The sequence below is a fragment of the Muntiacus reevesi genome, chromosome 2, assembly GCF_963930625.1.
Source record: "Muntiacus reevesi chromosome 2, mMunRee1.1, whole genome shotgun sequence".
Lineage (NCBI taxonomy): Eukaryota > Metazoa > Chordata > Mammalia > Artiodactyla > Cervidae > Muntiacus > Muntiacus reevesi.
In genome coordinates, this window is record NC_089250.1 from 122,522,340 (window position 1) to 122,540,691 (window position 18,352).

General features: G+C 42.9%; 1 protein-coding gene across 1 annotated transcript in view; it reads right to left on the reverse strand.

Moving 5' to 3' along the window:
• Nucleotides 1–16,532, reverse strand: part of ERCC6 (ERCC excision repair 6, chromatin remodeling factor) — a 69,615-nt gene extending 53,083 nt beyond the window's left edge. The window contains 5 exon segments of the mRNA XM_065922770.1: nucleotides 1,691–2,402; nucleotides 7,348–7,459; nucleotides 9,341–9,461; nucleotides 11,300–11,735; nucleotides 16,414–16,532. Of these exon segments, the coding sequence (XP_065778842.1) occupies nucleotides 1,691–2,402; nucleotides 7,348–7,459; nucleotides 9,341–9,461; nucleotides 11,300–11,721 (1,367 nt within the window). The 5' untranslated portion in view covers nucleotides 11,722–11,735; nucleotides 16,414–16,532.
• Between the last annotated feature and the right edge of the window lie 1,820 nt (nucleotides 16,533–18,352).

Genomic DNA, 18,352 nt, shown 5'->3' on the forward strand with positions numbered 1-18,352 from the left:
AAAAAATATGCTGCTCACTGTTCAAGAGTATTGAGCAATACCCCTCAAACAACTTTACAGATATGGAACGTGGCAAGTAACTTTAAAGTTGCAATAAGAAATGACAAATAAAATAATATTAAAAAAAAAAAAAAAAAAGAAATGACAAATATTAAGCCACTCCTCAACCCTGTCTTACCAATTAAGGTATTACTGCAGTGTTGAGTGTAAGGGCTCTCTTAAAGACCTGGATCTAGGTTGCAGGTACTCAAATCATTTATGAAAACAACTATGCTCCATCTACTTCTAAAAGGTTAGATAGGGAACATATGTGGCAATGTGGATGGAGAACGTCAGCAGTTCTAAACAAGAAGAAAAGAGTATCAGGTCAATCTTCATTCTCGAAGGTTAGTGGGAAGCTACAAAATTACAATAAACTAGGTCTCCCTACACTGAGAAAAAAAGAAAAAACTGTTGAGGATTGGGAAAAAAATATCCTGGGAGCAAATATTTTAAAAGTAACCTGAAAAAAAAAAAAAAAAACCAAAAAAGTAATCTGTGAAGCAGATTCTCACATCCCCTTAGGTTTCTCAGTGCTCTCAGCAAGCTAAAGGCTGAGGCTTGAGTCACGCAGCATACTGTTCCGTGAGACTCAGTGGACACTGCAGTGGACACACGGGTTTTCCCGGTTCACAGAAAATGTGTGTCAGGCAACGCTGACTCCACAAACGAATGTGTTCACCTTCCTTTTATCTTACCTACACCAGATACTGACAAAATCATGGAAATAAGAAGCCAAAGTTAGTCTCTAGCAAACACAAAGAAAAGACAGTGGGAAGGGTATCCTGGACATTCGAAGCCCATTTCTGGCACTGGAAGGTTTAAATTCTTTAAACACTACTTTTTTAAGACAAGGAAGGAGGCATTTAGGAAAGCAATCTTATTCTTTCATACACTAAAACTTAAACTTCAGCTCTCTGGGCTTCCTGGGGGCGCTAGTGATAAAGAACCCACCTGCCAGTGCAGGAGACATAAGAGACACAGATTTGATCCCTGGGTTGGGAAGATCCCCTGGAGGAGGGCATGGCAACCCACTCCACTATTCTTGCCTGGAGAATCCCATGCACAGAGGAGCCTTGTGGGCTACAGTCCACAGGGTTGCACAGAGTTGGACATGACTGAAGCGACTTAGCATGCACACACGTACTCCTGAAATTACCTCCACCCAGCATACACCACACAAGCCGACCTCCTCCTCCTCCCCAGCCCTGTGGCAAGGCACCCACTCTCCAAAGGAAGGCACACAGCTCCTGCTTTATTCCTTTGCATGCCTCTTGACCCAGCCTTCCCCTTAAGCTTTTCTTCTTAGACTTGCCCCCAAATCTGAATGATGACCCAGAAGTAGAAGCATCTTGGGTCAGCTCCACTGAGGATTCAGGGGCTCTGATGATTCTATCACTGAATCAATGGACATGAGTTTAGGTAAACTCTGGGAAATGGTGATGGACAGAGAAGCCTGGCGTGCTGTGGTCCATGGGGTTGCAAACAGTCAGACACGACTAAGTGACTGAACTGAACTGATGGTTCTACTGGGCTAAGGCTGCAGGAAGTCCAATCTTTGGATGAATAGGGGTCTAACACACTAAGCTAGACCAGAACTCTTATTAATAAACCTGCCACCTACAATAAAACACGGCCCCTGTGGACTGACCTTAATCGTTGCTTATAATAATCTTCATCTCCATCGTCTCGGCATCTCACTACCTTCCGACCTCCTCCCGTGGTTTCAGCCTCTTCCCCAGAACTTGGAAAAAAGTCATCATCGATCTCCTGCACAGTGACTTTCTTCTGCCGTTTCTGGCGACTGAGCACCAGCCTCTGCTCCCGGCCAGTCCCTTCCCCGGGCAGGTCGGCATCCACCGCCTCCTCCAGCTCCTCCTCCGTAGGCAAGTACTCAGAGTCTTCACCCTCAGAGTCCCCCTCTGCCTTTGGTCTCACATCACAATCCCAGGGTTTCTTTCCCTTTAGCGATCCCACCTGCCCCTGGAGCTGAAGAGCCCTCTTCTGGAGTTTCTTGATTTTTTTTTTCAGGCGTTTATCTGTTTTCGATAGAACTTTGCCTCTCTCGTCTGGTTTGTTTTCACGGAGTGTTGAGCTCAGCTCAGGAGTGGCCGAGGCCGCAGCTTTTTTAGCTGCTCTTTTATTACAAGCTTGCTTCTTTCTTTCAAAGGACAGTTTCGCTTGATCTGCCAAATACTTTTCAAAGCCTGACGCTTCATTGAGCATTAGTTTTCTGGGTTTTTTCTCCTGGTTCTGAGCGATCTTGGTACCAAAAGGTGTCATCTGACCAGTGCGGATGAGCTCTTCCCAAGCGGTCTCCTGAGCGGGCATGAGCATGCTGCCAAGGCAGGAGGGCTCTGCTTCTGAAAAAGGGATGACAATGCATTGGGTACTAACATAAAACTTTCCAGGAGAACAACAGACATGTGTGCTACTCAACACATAGATACAAAAAAAAAAAAATCACTGATGTACTCTACTATATATAAAGAACAGTGAAATTTACTATACTCCTATTCAAAAAGGTCACTTCTCAGTAACTTTTCCCAAAATACTGCATTATAAATATGCTTTCTGTGCATCCAAAGACAGACCCAGTCATATGTAACATACAGACAGAGAAATTTTGCCATGTTTCCTTATCAAGTAAAAAGTAGTCCTTGAAGAAGCAATCTCCCAAGTTTGCACATCACTGCTAACACCAGCACTGAGAGGGACTTAAATTCAAGAGACAGCAGAACTGGAAACAGAAATCTAAAGAATCAGCATGCACCTAAATAGGTTAGACATAAATGGTGGCTCTGCTCCGTTCAACAGGATAGTCACCACGTGGCCATTTAAATTTACACTGAGAATTCATTTTTTCAGTTGTACCTGCCACATTTCAAGAGCTCAAAAGCCACACGTGGCTAAAGGCTACCATGATGAACACCACGGACAGCATTTCCATTATTGCAACTATGTCTACTGGACGGCACCATGTCAGATATGTAAACTGACTAAAGGGATGAACTAAAACTGGAAGTTATGCTATACTAATAGAAAGCCACCCAGAAATCATTCCTCTTTCATCAGCTGAAATCTTTAGCAAAATTACTTTATCCATAGCCAAAATATCAAAGGAAGTAAGGCTTAAGAGGAAGGAAACCATATTCTAAAATCTATGATCTCTTGCAGGCCAATAACACCAGCGCAGTTTTTCATTAAATGTTCACTAAAGAAAAACATACATTAGAAAGTGCACAAATCCTCAGTGTACAGCTCAGTGAATTTTCAGAAAAATATACCCACACACACCTGAAGAAGGAAACAGCAAACCACTCCAGTATTCTTGCCTGGAGAATCCCATGAACAGAAGAGCCTCGTGGGTTACAGTCTACGGGGTTGCGAGAGTAGGACACGACTGAGCGACTAAACCACCACATACCACACACCAGCACACAGATCAGGAAGCATAAATTACTAGGATCCCCAGATCCGCCTTTCTGGGTGTCCCCCAGCTTCTAGCCCACAAGATACTGACTGACCTGTTAACGCTGAAGATAAGCTGGACCTGGCATTGAACTTGGAAATGTTTGTGCTTGTGTCTGTCTTCTTTTGTTCACAATTATGCCTGTGAGTCATACTTGCTGTTGAATTTGGTTGCAGCCTGTTGATTATCATTGCTGCTGTTAGTACAGTATTCTATTATACAACTCTATTACAACGTTTCCATCCTACTGCTAATGGACGTTTGGGTAGTTTCCAGGTTTGGACTACTGAGAGTAATGTTGCTATGAGTATTTCAGTACATATCCTTTGGTAACGCTATGTATATGATTCTTTGGGTATATTAAGCTCTGGTAGACAACACTGAACATTTCCAAAGTGGTTCTGTCAATTTTAAGTTTTATCAACAGTGTTTCAGAGTTTCAACTGATCCATATTCTTGCCCTTCCATTTTAGCTATTCTGGTAGGTGTGCAGTAGTACCACTCAGGGGCTGTAATTTATATTTCCCTAAGTGACTAATGTGGAAAAGGCAATGGCACCCCACTCCAGTACTCTTGCCTGGAAAATCCCAAGGACGAAGGAGCCTGGTAGGCTGCAGTCCATGGGGTCACAAAGAGTCGGACACAACTGAGTGACTTCACTTTCACTTTTCACTTTCACACATTGGAGAAGGAACTGGCAACCCACTCCAGTGTTCTTGCCTGGGGAATCCCAGGGCCGGGGGAGCCTGGTGGGCTGCTGTCTATGGGGTCACACTGAGTCGGACACGACTGAAGTGACTTAGCAGCAGCAAGTGACTAATGAACTAGGGAACGTCTACACAGATTTGCTGATCTTTTGGGTAGCCTCTTGTAAGGAAAATGTCCAAATCTTTCGCCAATTTTTCTTTTCTTTTTTTTTTTTGCCAGTTTTTCTCACAGGTGGTCTTTAAAAGAAAAAAAAAAGATTTCTAGGAATTCTTCATACATTCTAGACTCAAGTCCCTGCATTAACACAGATATTGCAAACATTTTTTCCCATTCTCTTAAATGCTATCTTTCAGCAAACACAAGACCTTAGTTGTAACATAGTTCATTTATCAAATCTTTTCCTTTACAGTGAGCATATTTGTGTCTTGTTAAATCTTTGCCCCAAGATCATGAAAATGTTTACTATGTTATAAGTTTTTTTTACCCTTCATACTGGGAGATCTGCAATCCATCTGGAATTTACTTTAGTACGCTATATAATAGGCCAATCTTCACTTTATCTTCATGTGAATTAACCCAGCACAGTTAATGAAAAGATGATTCTTCTCCACAGCACTGTACTGCGACATATATCATACATTCAAGTGACCACATACGGGTGGGTCTGTTTGCTGGACCCTCTATTCTGTCCTCTTGGTGTACTGGTCTACCCTTATGGCACTACTGCACTACTGTCTTAATTACTATAGCTTAATAACAGGTCTGGATATTTCATTCTTCTTCAAGATTGCTGTGGCTATTCTTGACCTGATGTATTTTTATATAAATTTTAGAATCACTTTACTAGTGTCACTCACCTCAGCCTACTCTTCCTACCCTACACCCTCTCCCTCAGAAAACTCCCTGAAGTTTATACTGGGGTTGAATTGAAACTAGAGAAGGATAGAACTGACATCATTACAATATTGTATCTTCCTATCTATAACTATGGTGTATCTCCCTCATTCATCTTCTCTTAATTTTTCAATGCCATTTTGCTGTTTTTAATGTAGAGAGCACCAAAGAAAACTACTTTTTTAAACTAAGAGTTATTTCCAGGTATTTTGATTTTGATTGTAATTGCCATCTTTACTAAATTTTTATTTTTTACTTTTGCTCATATGTAGAAATATGACTGATTTTTCTATATGAACCTTGTGTTCAATGACACTGCTAAATTCACATAGTAATTCCAGTAGAACACCCACTGATTCTTTCAGGCTTTCAATATGACCAATCACACATTCCGTAAATAGTGATGGTTTTATTTCTTTTCTTACATTACTACACTACCCAGTAGAATGTAACAGGAAAGGTGATAGCAAGCACCTCATATCATCATGGATCAGAGGAGCAAAGCCAACTGCTGCAAAGTTTATCCCACCAAATTCCAGGAAAGGATTTCTTAATCAGATAATCCTCACAATGATTAAGAAATGGATCATTATGTGGAGAGCAGGGGAAAGGAAATCTCAGGAAAGCATGGGAGCAAAGAAATGAAGGTCTACTGTGCTTATGTCCATCTCAAGACAGGCTTGGAAGGTTGAAGAATGTATCCAAGGTCTATACCTGGGAAATAAAGAGCTGGGGTGCATAAAGCCTAGACACTGCTCTTCTGCCTCCCCAGACAGGGCACAGAGCAACAGGGAGAAGGAAGGGACCCCAGAAAGTATGGAAGAGGAAGGGTGATAAGAGAGCCCAGGAGTCTTAAGTGTTGGCTAGAGCCCCAGTGGAAAGAGATAACAGGAAACAGGCGTTCAGAAAAAGGGCAAGGCCATAAGTGTACAGATTTTAAGATACTAGAACCTAGGTGGCCAGAGAAGCCATAGGGAAGGGGTAAGATTATTTGGAGAGACGTAGTATTATAAAAAGAGGGCTCAGCAAGAAATTCTAAGAGTAATTATTATTTAAAATAAGCCTAGAAAATCTGGTCGAAAACAACTCAATAGAAATGGTCAGAAGGCTGAAAGGAAAATCAGGAGACAGACATGGCTCCTGAGAGGCAGGGAAGTAGCAGCTGCTACAGACAGGCCAAGTGGAGCTTTTGGATTGGGGGAAGCAACAACTACCCCTGGGTGGACTTTTACCAAACAAATAATAGGAAGCAAAAGATAACAGCAAGTTCTAGGCAGCCAGATCAAGAAAAAGTGTTTTACCAATGAGAAATACAGCATTTCAGCAGCAGGAAGCACTGGTCACAGGCCCAGTGGATTCCGTAAGACAACTCTGATAGCACAGCTACTATTTTTTTCCATCACTTCAACTAAGTCTTCACAATTCTCTTGTCTTACTCAATGGAATCAGCACAAAATATTTGCTTGAAGGGCTTAAATCTATATTTCAACTAGTAAATACCTGAACAGCTACCAACAATTTCTAAACACACATACACACACTGACACTCAAGACATTTTGTTTCAGAGCTTATGCATCTTCCCAAAAGGTTTTCCAAAAGACACCCATCCAGGGCAGTGATATAAGCAATATGGCCATGGATTAAATAACCTGAATTAAGATGCCTTAACAACAGAAATGATGGTTAGAAAGCCTCTTAAATAGGTCTCAAAAAGATTTGAAAAGCAATTCTATGAATGCTGACTGATGATACTGGGTCAACAAAATATAATTCAATCAAGATGTTGGGTGCCTTTATGAAATTAATTATACAAAATGTTAAGATTTCTAATTTATTAAATGTAATACTAAATGGGCACCAGGAGCCTCTATTAGGGTGAGTTAAAAATTTACTTTCATTCTCTGAAGCCCCAAAAGACTTGCTAATTCATTTCATCTCACAGTTTCTCTCTCTCTCTGAACAGTCTCAATCTAAACATTAAAGAGCTGCTAAAGAAAGATACATAAAGGAAAATAAAAACAAGTTAGACTAGTAGACCAAGGTTAGGGTTAGGATTAGGGCTAGACTAGGTTCTATAGGTGTAGAGAATAAAATGTCCTATGTTTGTTTTGACACTAAGCAATTAAATGTATTTGTCCAAACACCCAGGCACGCACTGAAGAGACACCCTCCACTGAGTGGAGGTTATCAGGCTGCAATTCGAGAACAGAGACACCATCCCCAGGATCCTCACCTGCAACCTCCTCCTCCAGACTGGCATGATCTAGTTCAACTTTCACCTCTGCTCCTCCAAGGATGGCCTGGAGTCGCTTTTGTTTTGCTGTGATCTTCTTCAGCTGTTGTTCCTTAAATGGTAAATGTTGAGTACAAAAAAATAGCAGTGAAGTGATTAAATATAAAAGGCTGTATCATAAAAATTTAAACACTTTAATCAAGGGCAAAATCAAAATAAAACACAATGGCCATATATTACTATTACTACAGAGAAACTTATCTGAGTTACTGCTACTTTTCTAGCAGGAAGTAGCGTGTTCCCCCAGGCAGCACCCCGTCACCACCCTCCTGACTGGTTGGCACAGTCCTCTACTGGCTAAGCACCTAAGCTCCACACGCACTGACCCTCCATTGACTTGGGAGGTGGCCCTGCTCTACTTGTCCCCATCACACACTGGGTAAATCACAACATTTGTTTCTGACTTTAGCCACCAAAGGGCTATGAGGTCAACAGGCTATATGGCAAAGAAACACATAAATGTTCAAACAGTTGAAAAAGTCAGCCCCCTTGATAATCTACCATATTTCTGACTGTCCTTTATAGTACACTACTCAATCACAACATTCTAAAAACAAAATCTATTTTGGCAGACCCTTTTACTCTGTCCTTCCTGCCCCCCGCCTTTGTTTTGTCTTCCTCCAGCATCACCAGAACTCAGCTCTGTGGCCATTCCTAGGGACGCCCCAGTTCACTAGGCCTGTGGTAGGTGGCTCTTCTTTCCAAGGTCAAGAATGTTTAAACAGCAGACGTGAGTGTGGGGAGAGGGGACATCCTGATTATGGACACCATGTTGTAATGACTTGTAATTTGTTTTATCTTGCAGGTGTTCTCTCAGCAAATTCTCATTTAAAACAGCCTGTCTCTGAATAGTCTCTCTCTAAACATCAGAGAGGTGCTAAAGAAAGACAGAGGAGGAGACAACCAAGTTAGACTAGTACCTAACGTGGTCTAAGTATTGGTCCTCGCTGCTCTTCGAAACCCCAACCCACCAGAAGCCCACTATTCACACGCTCCCAGAGGCCAGATGGTCCCCTGTCTGCTTTGGGGAGACCCCGGCTGCCTCACTCCACTGTGAGCAATGACCTGTGAGCTGCTGCTATGGAGTTAAGTGAGGAGTCAGTGTGGTGAAGACCATGAACCGGTGAGTGGAAAGCAAAAGGAGGAGTCAAGGGTACCCAGACCCCCAAAGGTAAAGCCCAAACAGGCGTCGTGAGGACCCTACTCGCTGCCCTGAATCAACTGCAAGCACAAGGCTATCTGGTAGTCACTTTGGACGGCAGTAATAAAATGATTAAAACCAGTCATTTCTACCTCCTGCCATATGTTGTTATGGAGTGTACATAAGTTCTAAAAAACGTTTCAGACTTTATAAACACAAAGTCAAAAGTAATAGACATTTCCCTACCCTTAAGTCCAACAACCCTAAGTGCAGGCCCAGTCGGTGTGGCTGGGTGACAACTGAACCCCTAAGGCCAGCCTCTTAGGACAGTGAGCATGAGTGTGGGGGGGGCAAGGGCCATGCTGACGGGAAACACGGAGCAGACAGTCAGTAGAAGCAGGAGCGGAGCAGGAAAGGAGGGCAAGTCCACAGGAGATGAGCCAGCTGAGAGGCTGGCGGGCCAAAGAGGAACCTCAGCTGGGGGAAGAAAGCAACGACGCAAGGGAGCCCACGAGAGTACGTGAGTGAGGAGGCGAAAAGTCAAAAAAGGGAACTTTCTCTCAGTTGTGAAGGTGCCTGTACATGTGTGTATGTATTTTTAGGAACACTCTTTAAACACAGGATGTTAAAGGGAAACAGCCAAAAAACTAAATGCATAAAATTTAATTCTCTATTGTAAATTTGCTTAACACCTTATAAATACTTTTCAGAATACCTATTTCCTAAATATTTCATGAGCTTAAATAATGACTTTTCCCAAAAATGCAAGACTTGAGTGTTTTCTAAAGTCACCTTGTTATACTTCTGTCGTTTTACAGAATCTAGTTTCCTGTTGATGTCTTTGTTGGAGGCAGCTTGAGGGCCAAGTTGTTCAATAATTTTATCAATCTGTCTTAGGGATGTTGTACATGACCTGAAAAGTAAGAGAAAATGTCTATTTTCCACTCTGGTAACATTTTTTATAGAATAATATGAAAAGAGGAATGCTAAAAACATGTCCCTTTTACTTCTCATCAACTAAAAGACAAAAGAAACTAAACCAGACTAACATATTCTTTTTGGACACTAACAGAACTTGAAGAGTTGTTATAAATCTAAGATGACTCCTCATGTTTTTCTTTAATCTGGCTAATTTTAATCTGCTTATTCCCATTTGCAAATTGATTCATTCATTCTATAAGCATTTGAAGAAACTATATTATTTAATATATTCAAGAGACTATGCAAAAATGATGGGCAATGTTGTCCTTTTATATGAAAAAATGCATACACTTTTTTAAAGAATTTTTTAGAGCAGTTTTAGGTACACAGAAAAACTGAGAAGAAGGCAGAGATTTCCCATATACTCCTTGCCCCAAATATGCACAGACTACCCCATTACCAGCAACCCAAACATGGGTTTTTAAAGCCCATTATGGGAGTTTCCCAAAGTCTGGAAAAGTACTAAACATATTTAAACATTTTCTTATATAAATCAGACATCTGTGATAGTATTTTTCTTTCATGTGACTAGAAGACTTATTGCTATATTATTACACTTTGTAGTACAAACAGAAAAAGTCAATTTATAATAGACTGCTCCTAAAATACACATAGAATTGCAACTCCCAACTTTCAAAAGACAAATTCAATACTGACACTGGTGTAATTTGTTGTCTATATCCTCTGTGGATTTCAGCAGAAAAGATGTTATCAACGCAACTTACTGGTGGTCTTGGCACCATGTGTCACCCTCTGTCTAGCATTAGGCAGTCTCATGACTCTGCAGCACCCTGCTGTCACCTCTGCAAGCAGTGGACACATTACCAAGGTCGAACGTGTAAGGTGTGAGGACATCAAGGTCCTCACGCCTGAAGGTCAGACTACAACTATTGGAGAACACCTACTGCTCAAGAGGCTCAAAGAACACACCAGAAAACTGTTAGCAGAAAACAGGCCCTTTAAGTGCCAACAGTACCACAGCATCCTCCACGGGCTGGCCAACAGCTCCATATTCTTCCCTCCCCCTCCTCCAGCTGCTCCCACCTGACACTGCACCATCCCTCCACCTGGTCCTCCCCTTCTCTTTCCTGCTTGCAGCGCGCTCTGCTGAGAACACTGGCTATGGGAGGGCAGAGAGGCAATGGAGAGTGAGCTCACCTCAATCCTCTGCCCCCTCTTTCAACCCAGGTCCAGGCCTCTCCACAACCAATGCATTCTGCTCAGCACAGCCCAGGTCTGTTTCTCCTCTAAAGCATAAGTGAGCCTCCATGGAACTTCACTTTTCCTTAGAGAGTCAAAAGTACAATGGAAGAAAGGAAAAGAAGGGAGGTATTTCTCACTGTTTCCGGAAATGCAAATCTGAAAAGGTACCAAAAGACTGGTCCTCGGTTTACGAACAGGAAACTAGAAAGAAATTACAGGATGGGGGGAGAGGGCCGGGGGATGTTCCTGATATCTGGAGTAGGACACATCAGATCTTCAGAAACACCTCTCCTGAGAACCATTCTGTGCACAAGCTTGCGAGATCTGGGCCACTCAGAACAACACTTCTCTCCAGGACGTCATGTGTAAACAGCTGCCAAGAACTGAACTGAGTGAGTACTGTTTACAATGCTCCTGAGAGCTAAGGTTTAAACACAGGTCAAGGACTTCCTGACTCCATCTTCTGATTAAAGGTTCTATAAATCCCCTCAGTTTCTGGACTACCACAGGTATTGTCTAAATTTTTCAGACAGAAGTAAAATCAGAGAGAAGGTGGTCCACACTCACGTGAGGTCGTCCAGGACTGACCGATACTCCTTCTCTGCCTCGGCAAGCTGGGCCACGCGGTTGGCCTCATGGATGGCGCTGTCCACCTGCTGAAGCACCCCTTGCTCCAGCACATCCTGGTCGTAGACATCTACACCCAAGCCCTGCAGCTCCAGGGCCTGCGCGCTGGGCTCCACCGCCTGGATCTGATGTCTGTCGATGTGCAGCAGGGCTGGCCCTCTCCTGGGAAGTTCCAAGAGACACCCTTCGGTGGAAGTTGAGGGTCCATTAACAGAGGAACAAGAGGGGAGGCTCTGCCCCAGGTCCATGTCGCCATCCTTCTCCTGCTTGATTGTCCTCTCTTCACTGACACTGACAGCCTGGCTCTGTGAACAGTCTTGCTCCTGAGTTTGACTTGAGTCGGGGATTCTTTCATTTGGCATCCTCTTTAGACTATCTAAAAGGAAAAAAATTTTCAGCAAGCCCATCAGTTACATGGAATTGTTTTAATAAAGTTTAGTAAATATTTATAACTAAAGCAGATTGATTTCTCAAAAGACCAAGCAATAATCCTCCAATTACATAAATTCAAGCTTCCAAGTATTATTTGTCTTAAAAGAACACAAGTTATGGATCTTCTTGAGTTCTGATAATAATTAAGAAAAAATCCCAACAACAGAAAAAGAAATGCAGTATCATCAACAAGAACCCTGGGGTAGCCACCTGAGAAAGCTGGCAACCAGAATCCCAAGTGATGCCCACAGAGACTTCTCCAAATCAAGCAAAGTCATTTCACTGCTGCTTTCCAAGTGAGCCTCCTCACTGCATTATGGCACAAATGACCTACATTAGAGCTGCATGATCAACTGCAACATACAGATTTAGTGACTTAAGAAGAGAGACTTGTACAGAGATTCTCTACAAATCTAACACTAGAAACTTTGAGGTTGACTATTTATTCCAATACGTAGAAACCTCTGAAAAGAGATAATAAATAACACCACTCAAATCAGAACCTCAGTTAGATTAATTAAAAGTCTCAAAAATAACTCCATTTCAATGCATGATATAATTTCTCACCAACAAGCTAGCAAAAACACGATAACTGATAATATCCACTATAGGTAAGAAAGAGCCACCTTCACATAATGCTGGTGGGAATATAAATTAGTAAAATTCGTTTGGAAGGCAGTTTAGCAATATCTACCAAGATTTAAAATGCACATTACTAGGCACTTATTCCAGAGAAATACTCACATATACATAGGCTATTTATTGTAGCATGTTTAATAGTTTTCAACCGGCATTAAGTATTCTCAACGGTAACAATATAGAAGTCAAGTGAAATGAAAAGCCACGTCGTATGAAGGCATTTATATTGGAAAAAAATGTGTACCCACATCTGTGTGTACAGAATGTATTCAAAATAATCTGAAGACACCATACTAAACCTGCAGCATTGGAAGAGGGGAAACAGAAGGAAAAGGAAAGAATAAAGAGGAACTTTCACATTTTACAACAAGAAATCAGGAACTCCTTTTTTTTTCCTTTTTTTTCTTTTCTTTTTTTTTTTTATCAGGAACTCCTTGAATGAAAATGTGTTTGCTATGCTGCTGGTATAACTCCATCTAATAAATGCTTTTAAATAGATTTTTTTTTAAGTGACAGCTTATCTTTTTATTTAACTGTGAATAAACTATTTCTATGAAATGTTCACAAGTTCCCCAACAAGCTCCACTCATTCCTCATTAAAGTGATGCCAGTGGCCAAGCGCTAGGACACGAGGATGCCAGGAACTCAGTGTCACCCTGCCCCAAGGGGCTCACTCTCTACTGGAGAAGCATGCCAGTGGGGCAGGTGGATAAAAGAGGCACAGACAAGAGGCCAGGTGGACACAGAAGGGACAGTGCACTGGATCTGGAGTTCAAAACACACATACAAACTGAGTTTTGAACGTGTGACCCACGATCTGATACACATGAGGTGTTCAAACATGTGGAAAGGAAATCTCAGGGAGGAATCTAAAATAACAAGTCTGGTCTGGACAAGTGAGTCACTGGTGAATTCAGTCACGAAAATTTGAATCAGAAAGGAAGCAGATGGGAAGCAGCCAAAGCTGCCCGGCCAGAATGCAGGCAGAAACGTGAATCTGGGCTCTAGAGAAAATCTGGACAACATGCGGAAATACCAGCAGAGTAAACAGCCGCAGGGATCCCAGGGCTCTAACAGGTACCAAAGATTCTTTTAGAGGATAAGAAAGAGGCTAAGTCTGAAAAGGTTAAAAGTCAACATCAGAGAAAGAAAATTCCTCCATTTGGGGCCCTTCTGATTATTTCCAGGAGAAAGGATCAGACTGGCACTCTATTGCTTTCAACAGAGAGCAGGATTCTGGCTCCAAGCCTTCATGCTAGCTAGAATTTTTTCATTGTTCTTATTTGTATGTAAACAAGGATTTCCTTTTCAGTTCTTAAAAAATATACTAATCAATCAAAATATTAAGTAGTAACTCTGTAGTGCAAAGACAAGGTTAAAATAATGATGTTTGGAGAAAACGTCTAATAAGGAGTTAGGAAGGAATGGTCAAATGTGGAAAATAATATGGCAAGTTCTAAGGAAACTACAAAGGTTCCACTGGATTTGGAAAGTTGATCAGTGGTTATCTTAGTAAAAGAAATCTTAGTGAAGCAAAGGGGGAAAAAAATCAGATTGTAGTAGGATAAGAAATGAGTAGATAAGGAAATAGAGGCCTAAGGATAGGCTACTGAAGAGAGATCACTAGAATAAAAAAGTAATCAAAGGATGGGGAAGGAAAATTTGGTCAAGAAAAACTATAGGATGAATACCTAGTGGGGATTAGGGAGATAATCTGCAAAGAAAGTGGTATATGAGACAGCAGCAAGTTCAGAAGTGAAGAGGGCATAGCACATCTTTCTCTGACTCTGGCAGGAGGATGACTCCTGATGGACAGGTGCAGAGTAGAGAAGCTTAGGTGGACCACAGAGAAAATACTCTATAAAGCAGGAAATTTGGGCATTACCTGAGTCACGGGACATAGTTGGGATGGGAGGTGGGGGAGAGTAAGAATCTAAACTAAGTAACCTGTAGAAGAGAAAAGGTGATGGGGAACAAACACTGGTGACATGTGTGGAAGGCCTACCAGAGGCTAGTTCCTCAACCAGGAATTGCCAACAACCCCAATTTCCTCCTTCAGTAATTAGCAGTCCCAGGGGAAATGCCAATGTTGGGAGTCTTCAGAGTAGAAAGGCAGATGTAGCTTGGGGGTAAAGATGTTGAGGAGATATGGGAGAAGTCAATACAATGCTGTAAAAACAATTATCCTCCAATTAAAAATAAATAAATTTTTTTAAAAAGATGCTGAGTATTTTAAGTAACTGACCTTGGGGGTTCAAGCTGGGTATATTAGGGAAAAAGAAACAAACAAACAAGCCAGAAGGCACTGAAGAGGGAGGAAGGAAAAGGCAGGGGAAAAGGAAGAAAAGAAGGAAGAAAGGAATCAAGACACTTGGAGAATAGACCAAAGGGCAAGTCTCCTAGGAATAAGAGATGAAAACCAGGAAGTCATGGTTAGAAGGTGGAATTTCAGAAGTGAAATAAATCATCTGACATTCAATAAATATCTACTGAGTCAATTACACCAGACAATGTACTATGTCAACAAGTTTCTGTCTGCATAGAACTCAAAAGCTCTTGCAGATGACACATATTTTAAGAATTATATATAATATATGTATTTACATACATAAATATATGTGTGCTTAGCTGTTCGGTCATGTCCGACTCTTTGCTCCCCCAAGGACTGTAGCCCACCAACCTCCTCTGTCCATTGAATGTCCCAGGCAAGAATACTGGAGTAGGTTGCCATTTCCTTCTCTAACATAAATAAGTATTTATACATAAATTACACACACACAAATGTAACTGTGGTAACTGCTACAGGAAAGTACAGACTTCTTTATAACAAAATAACAGAGGAGCCTGACATTATAGAAGTAGGCGTGAGGTCAGGGAGACCTCTTTGATAAACTGATATGTGAACCAGCATCTGAAGGATGAACTAATAGGCCAAAAGTGAATATTTTGCAAAGAAACAGCATGTGTGATTTCTAAGGCTGGTAAGAGTTGGTGCTATTGAAAAACTGGAAGAAGGCTGGAGCATTCTGAGAAGTCTTTATTGTACATGAATTACAGAGTTAAAGAAGCTGATAATGACTCCATTTATTTACAGAACGTCTTCTAACACTCTGCAAGACTTGACCATCTGGGAAAACAATATCTTCATTGTCCTCCTTTAAGCACTGCGGGTCTGTGGGAGGCGCTGGATACTGCTTTGGAGTTTTAGTTGTATATATGCAAAACTGGGAAGGGGAAGGGGTGTACTTGAAGATGGAGCCATAAGCAAGGACCAGATCACGGGGAGCCTAGGGAAACATGAACTTGGATTTTTCTCCAAGTGTAATGGAGTGACTCTTAACAGTTTCAAACAGGATGATAATGCCGTGACCCAATTTATGTCTGTAAAAGACCAGCTGGACTACAGTATGGATAATGGATCGGAGGAAACAGCGCAACATGGACATGCTGGGACCCGTACGGGTGAAAAGTGACAGGAGCTTGGAATAGGGTGACAGCAGTGAAGAAAAGATGCTACGTGGGAAGTCTTTATGCTACAGCATTTATATGCGGACTGCTCAATCCTCCTTCACATACTTGTTTTTACCCCGACTGTCCCGTTCAAATAACAACTCCAGTTTTAATCGAGATCAAACAGGGCCGGGCTGACCCTAAGGAGGGGAGCGGGGGCAGGACACAAAACCGGAAAGTTGATGCTTAGTCGCCGGCCCTCCTTGCCTTCGGGGGAGCCAGAGGCGGGGACCCCCCCACCCCCACCCCAACTCCGGTCCTCCCAGGTGAGCGCTCCCTAGCGTTACTTCCGGCCTCAGGTGTGCTGGAGCGATAGCCGCGCGCCCAGCCCGAGGGCCCGCTCCTGGCCGCCCGCGCGATAGGGCTCCATCCCGGCTGCCAGGGGTCCAGGCGGGGCTGCGGCCGCCTGGAGAGTCGGAGCGGGCCCCGGACATCTCCCGCCTGACATTCAACCAGGCCGCCAGAACACTCACCCCAGGGCCGCGCGGCCACCCGTACGGAAACGTACACGCAGCAGCCGCACTCAGCACCGGTAGAACTTGCACTAGGACCGGGCACGGCGCGTGCGTCTTCTGCGTCTCCTGCCCGCCGTAAGCACCGCCCCCAACAATGACCCGACAGCCGCGCGTGGGCGGGGCCTAGGGCGCATGCGCCGGCTTTGGGGCTTATTTTGAACCAGGGCGAGGCCACGTGGTTTGAGCTCGTGACACAGCTGTGCTTTTCTACCTGGGAGCCGAGTGCGGAAGTGCTTTTTTACCTGGTTGCTGATCTCTGGCTTGTGGCTAGCGCTTCACGCGTGGTGAAAAATACATCTTTAGTAAAGGCGACTATAAGAATTAAAAGAAAGAATAATAAGAATGTTTCCAGAAAAGGTAGAGAGGGATACACAGTGTGCCGAGCGACTGTGCTGACAGTTAACCATGAACCCCAATGAGAAAGTAAGCTTGGGAAAAGGAGCTGTCTTGAGCGCCGCACGTTTCAGTAGCCGGCTGAAATGTCTTCTGGCACGGCTGTTAGTACGTGAGGAATAGGGAGAGGACTTATTTATCTTTGTTCCCCCTCTTACACACACACACACACGCACGCACGCACGCACGCACGCACGCACGCACCCCGGGTGGTGTGTGTACATAGTGGGCCTACGTCAGTGTCTTGATTGCGTTAGTCAGTCACTTAATATTTGTCCTCCGATCGAAAAGGTAAGGAGGATTTTTGAGCTGGGTGAGAATTCGGCTGGGAACATTTGAAGAAACAAAACGGTCACACACAGGTTCAGAACAAAGGGAGAAAATTGAGCTTCACCTGAGGAAGGAGTAGCCCCTTTGGGCGGCAGCTGTATCAAACAGCAGCTGCTTTGCCCAGAGATTCCTGCTCTGGGAGAGGGTGAACCTTCCAGGGATCAGCGCCAGAGAGCCTTCTGGGAGTAAGTGACTGTGGGAAGGATCTTCTGGGTCTGCATAGGAAAGTGCCTTATTTGATGTCTGAAGTTGGATAGTAGGAAAAGGGAGTGGGAAGTATACTTAAAACACTCAGTAATAGCACTGTGTCTGTCCTGTTGGCTTTGCCAATCTACATATGCTAGAACCATCCCACATCAAGATAACGTGTTTTCTCTTCTCAAAAGGAATAAAGAATTCTAGTCATGTCTTGAATAAAATATTGAAAATAGTAGTGCATTAGTAAGATTAGTTCGAATGCTTGAATGGGAGAGCAGTTTTCCCCAAATACATAGTGGTTACCACTTTGAGAACGAGGTCCACTTTTTAATGTGTACTGTTTTGGTGAGCCCCTATAAATCATTCAGAATTTGGACGGGAAGCAAATGGTACACTAAGACTAGGTAGTTGAGAGTTAATTACAGTGTTTACAGAGGTGTGGGCAGGATTTAGGAAAACAACTCAGGATGGGATAGTAACCCTGGGATAGTAACCCTGAGGCCAGGAGCCTCTCTGTTGCCATCTGTTTTGGGCTAGATTGCATCCCTCAATTCATTTGAAATTCTAACCCCCAGAACCTCCAAATACAGAACTGTATCTGGAGATAGGGTCTTTAAAAACCCTAAAAACTGTTAAATTAAACTGAGGTCATTAGGGTGGGCCCTAATCCAATGTAACTGGTGTCCTTATAAGAAGAGGAGGTTAGGACAAACAGACAGAATGAAGACCATGTGAAGACACAGGGAGAAGATGACCATCTACAGGCCAAGGAGAGAGGACTCTGAGGAAAACAACCCTGCCAACACCTTAATCTCATACTTCTGGCCTCCAGAACTGTACAAAAGTTAATCTCTGTAATTTAAGTCACCTAGTTTGTGGTACTTTGTATGGCAGCCCTAACGAATAGATACATACATCATCCTTGGTCCTGAAGGGATCATGGGAGGAAATGGGTTCAGAAGACAGTAGCTGAGTG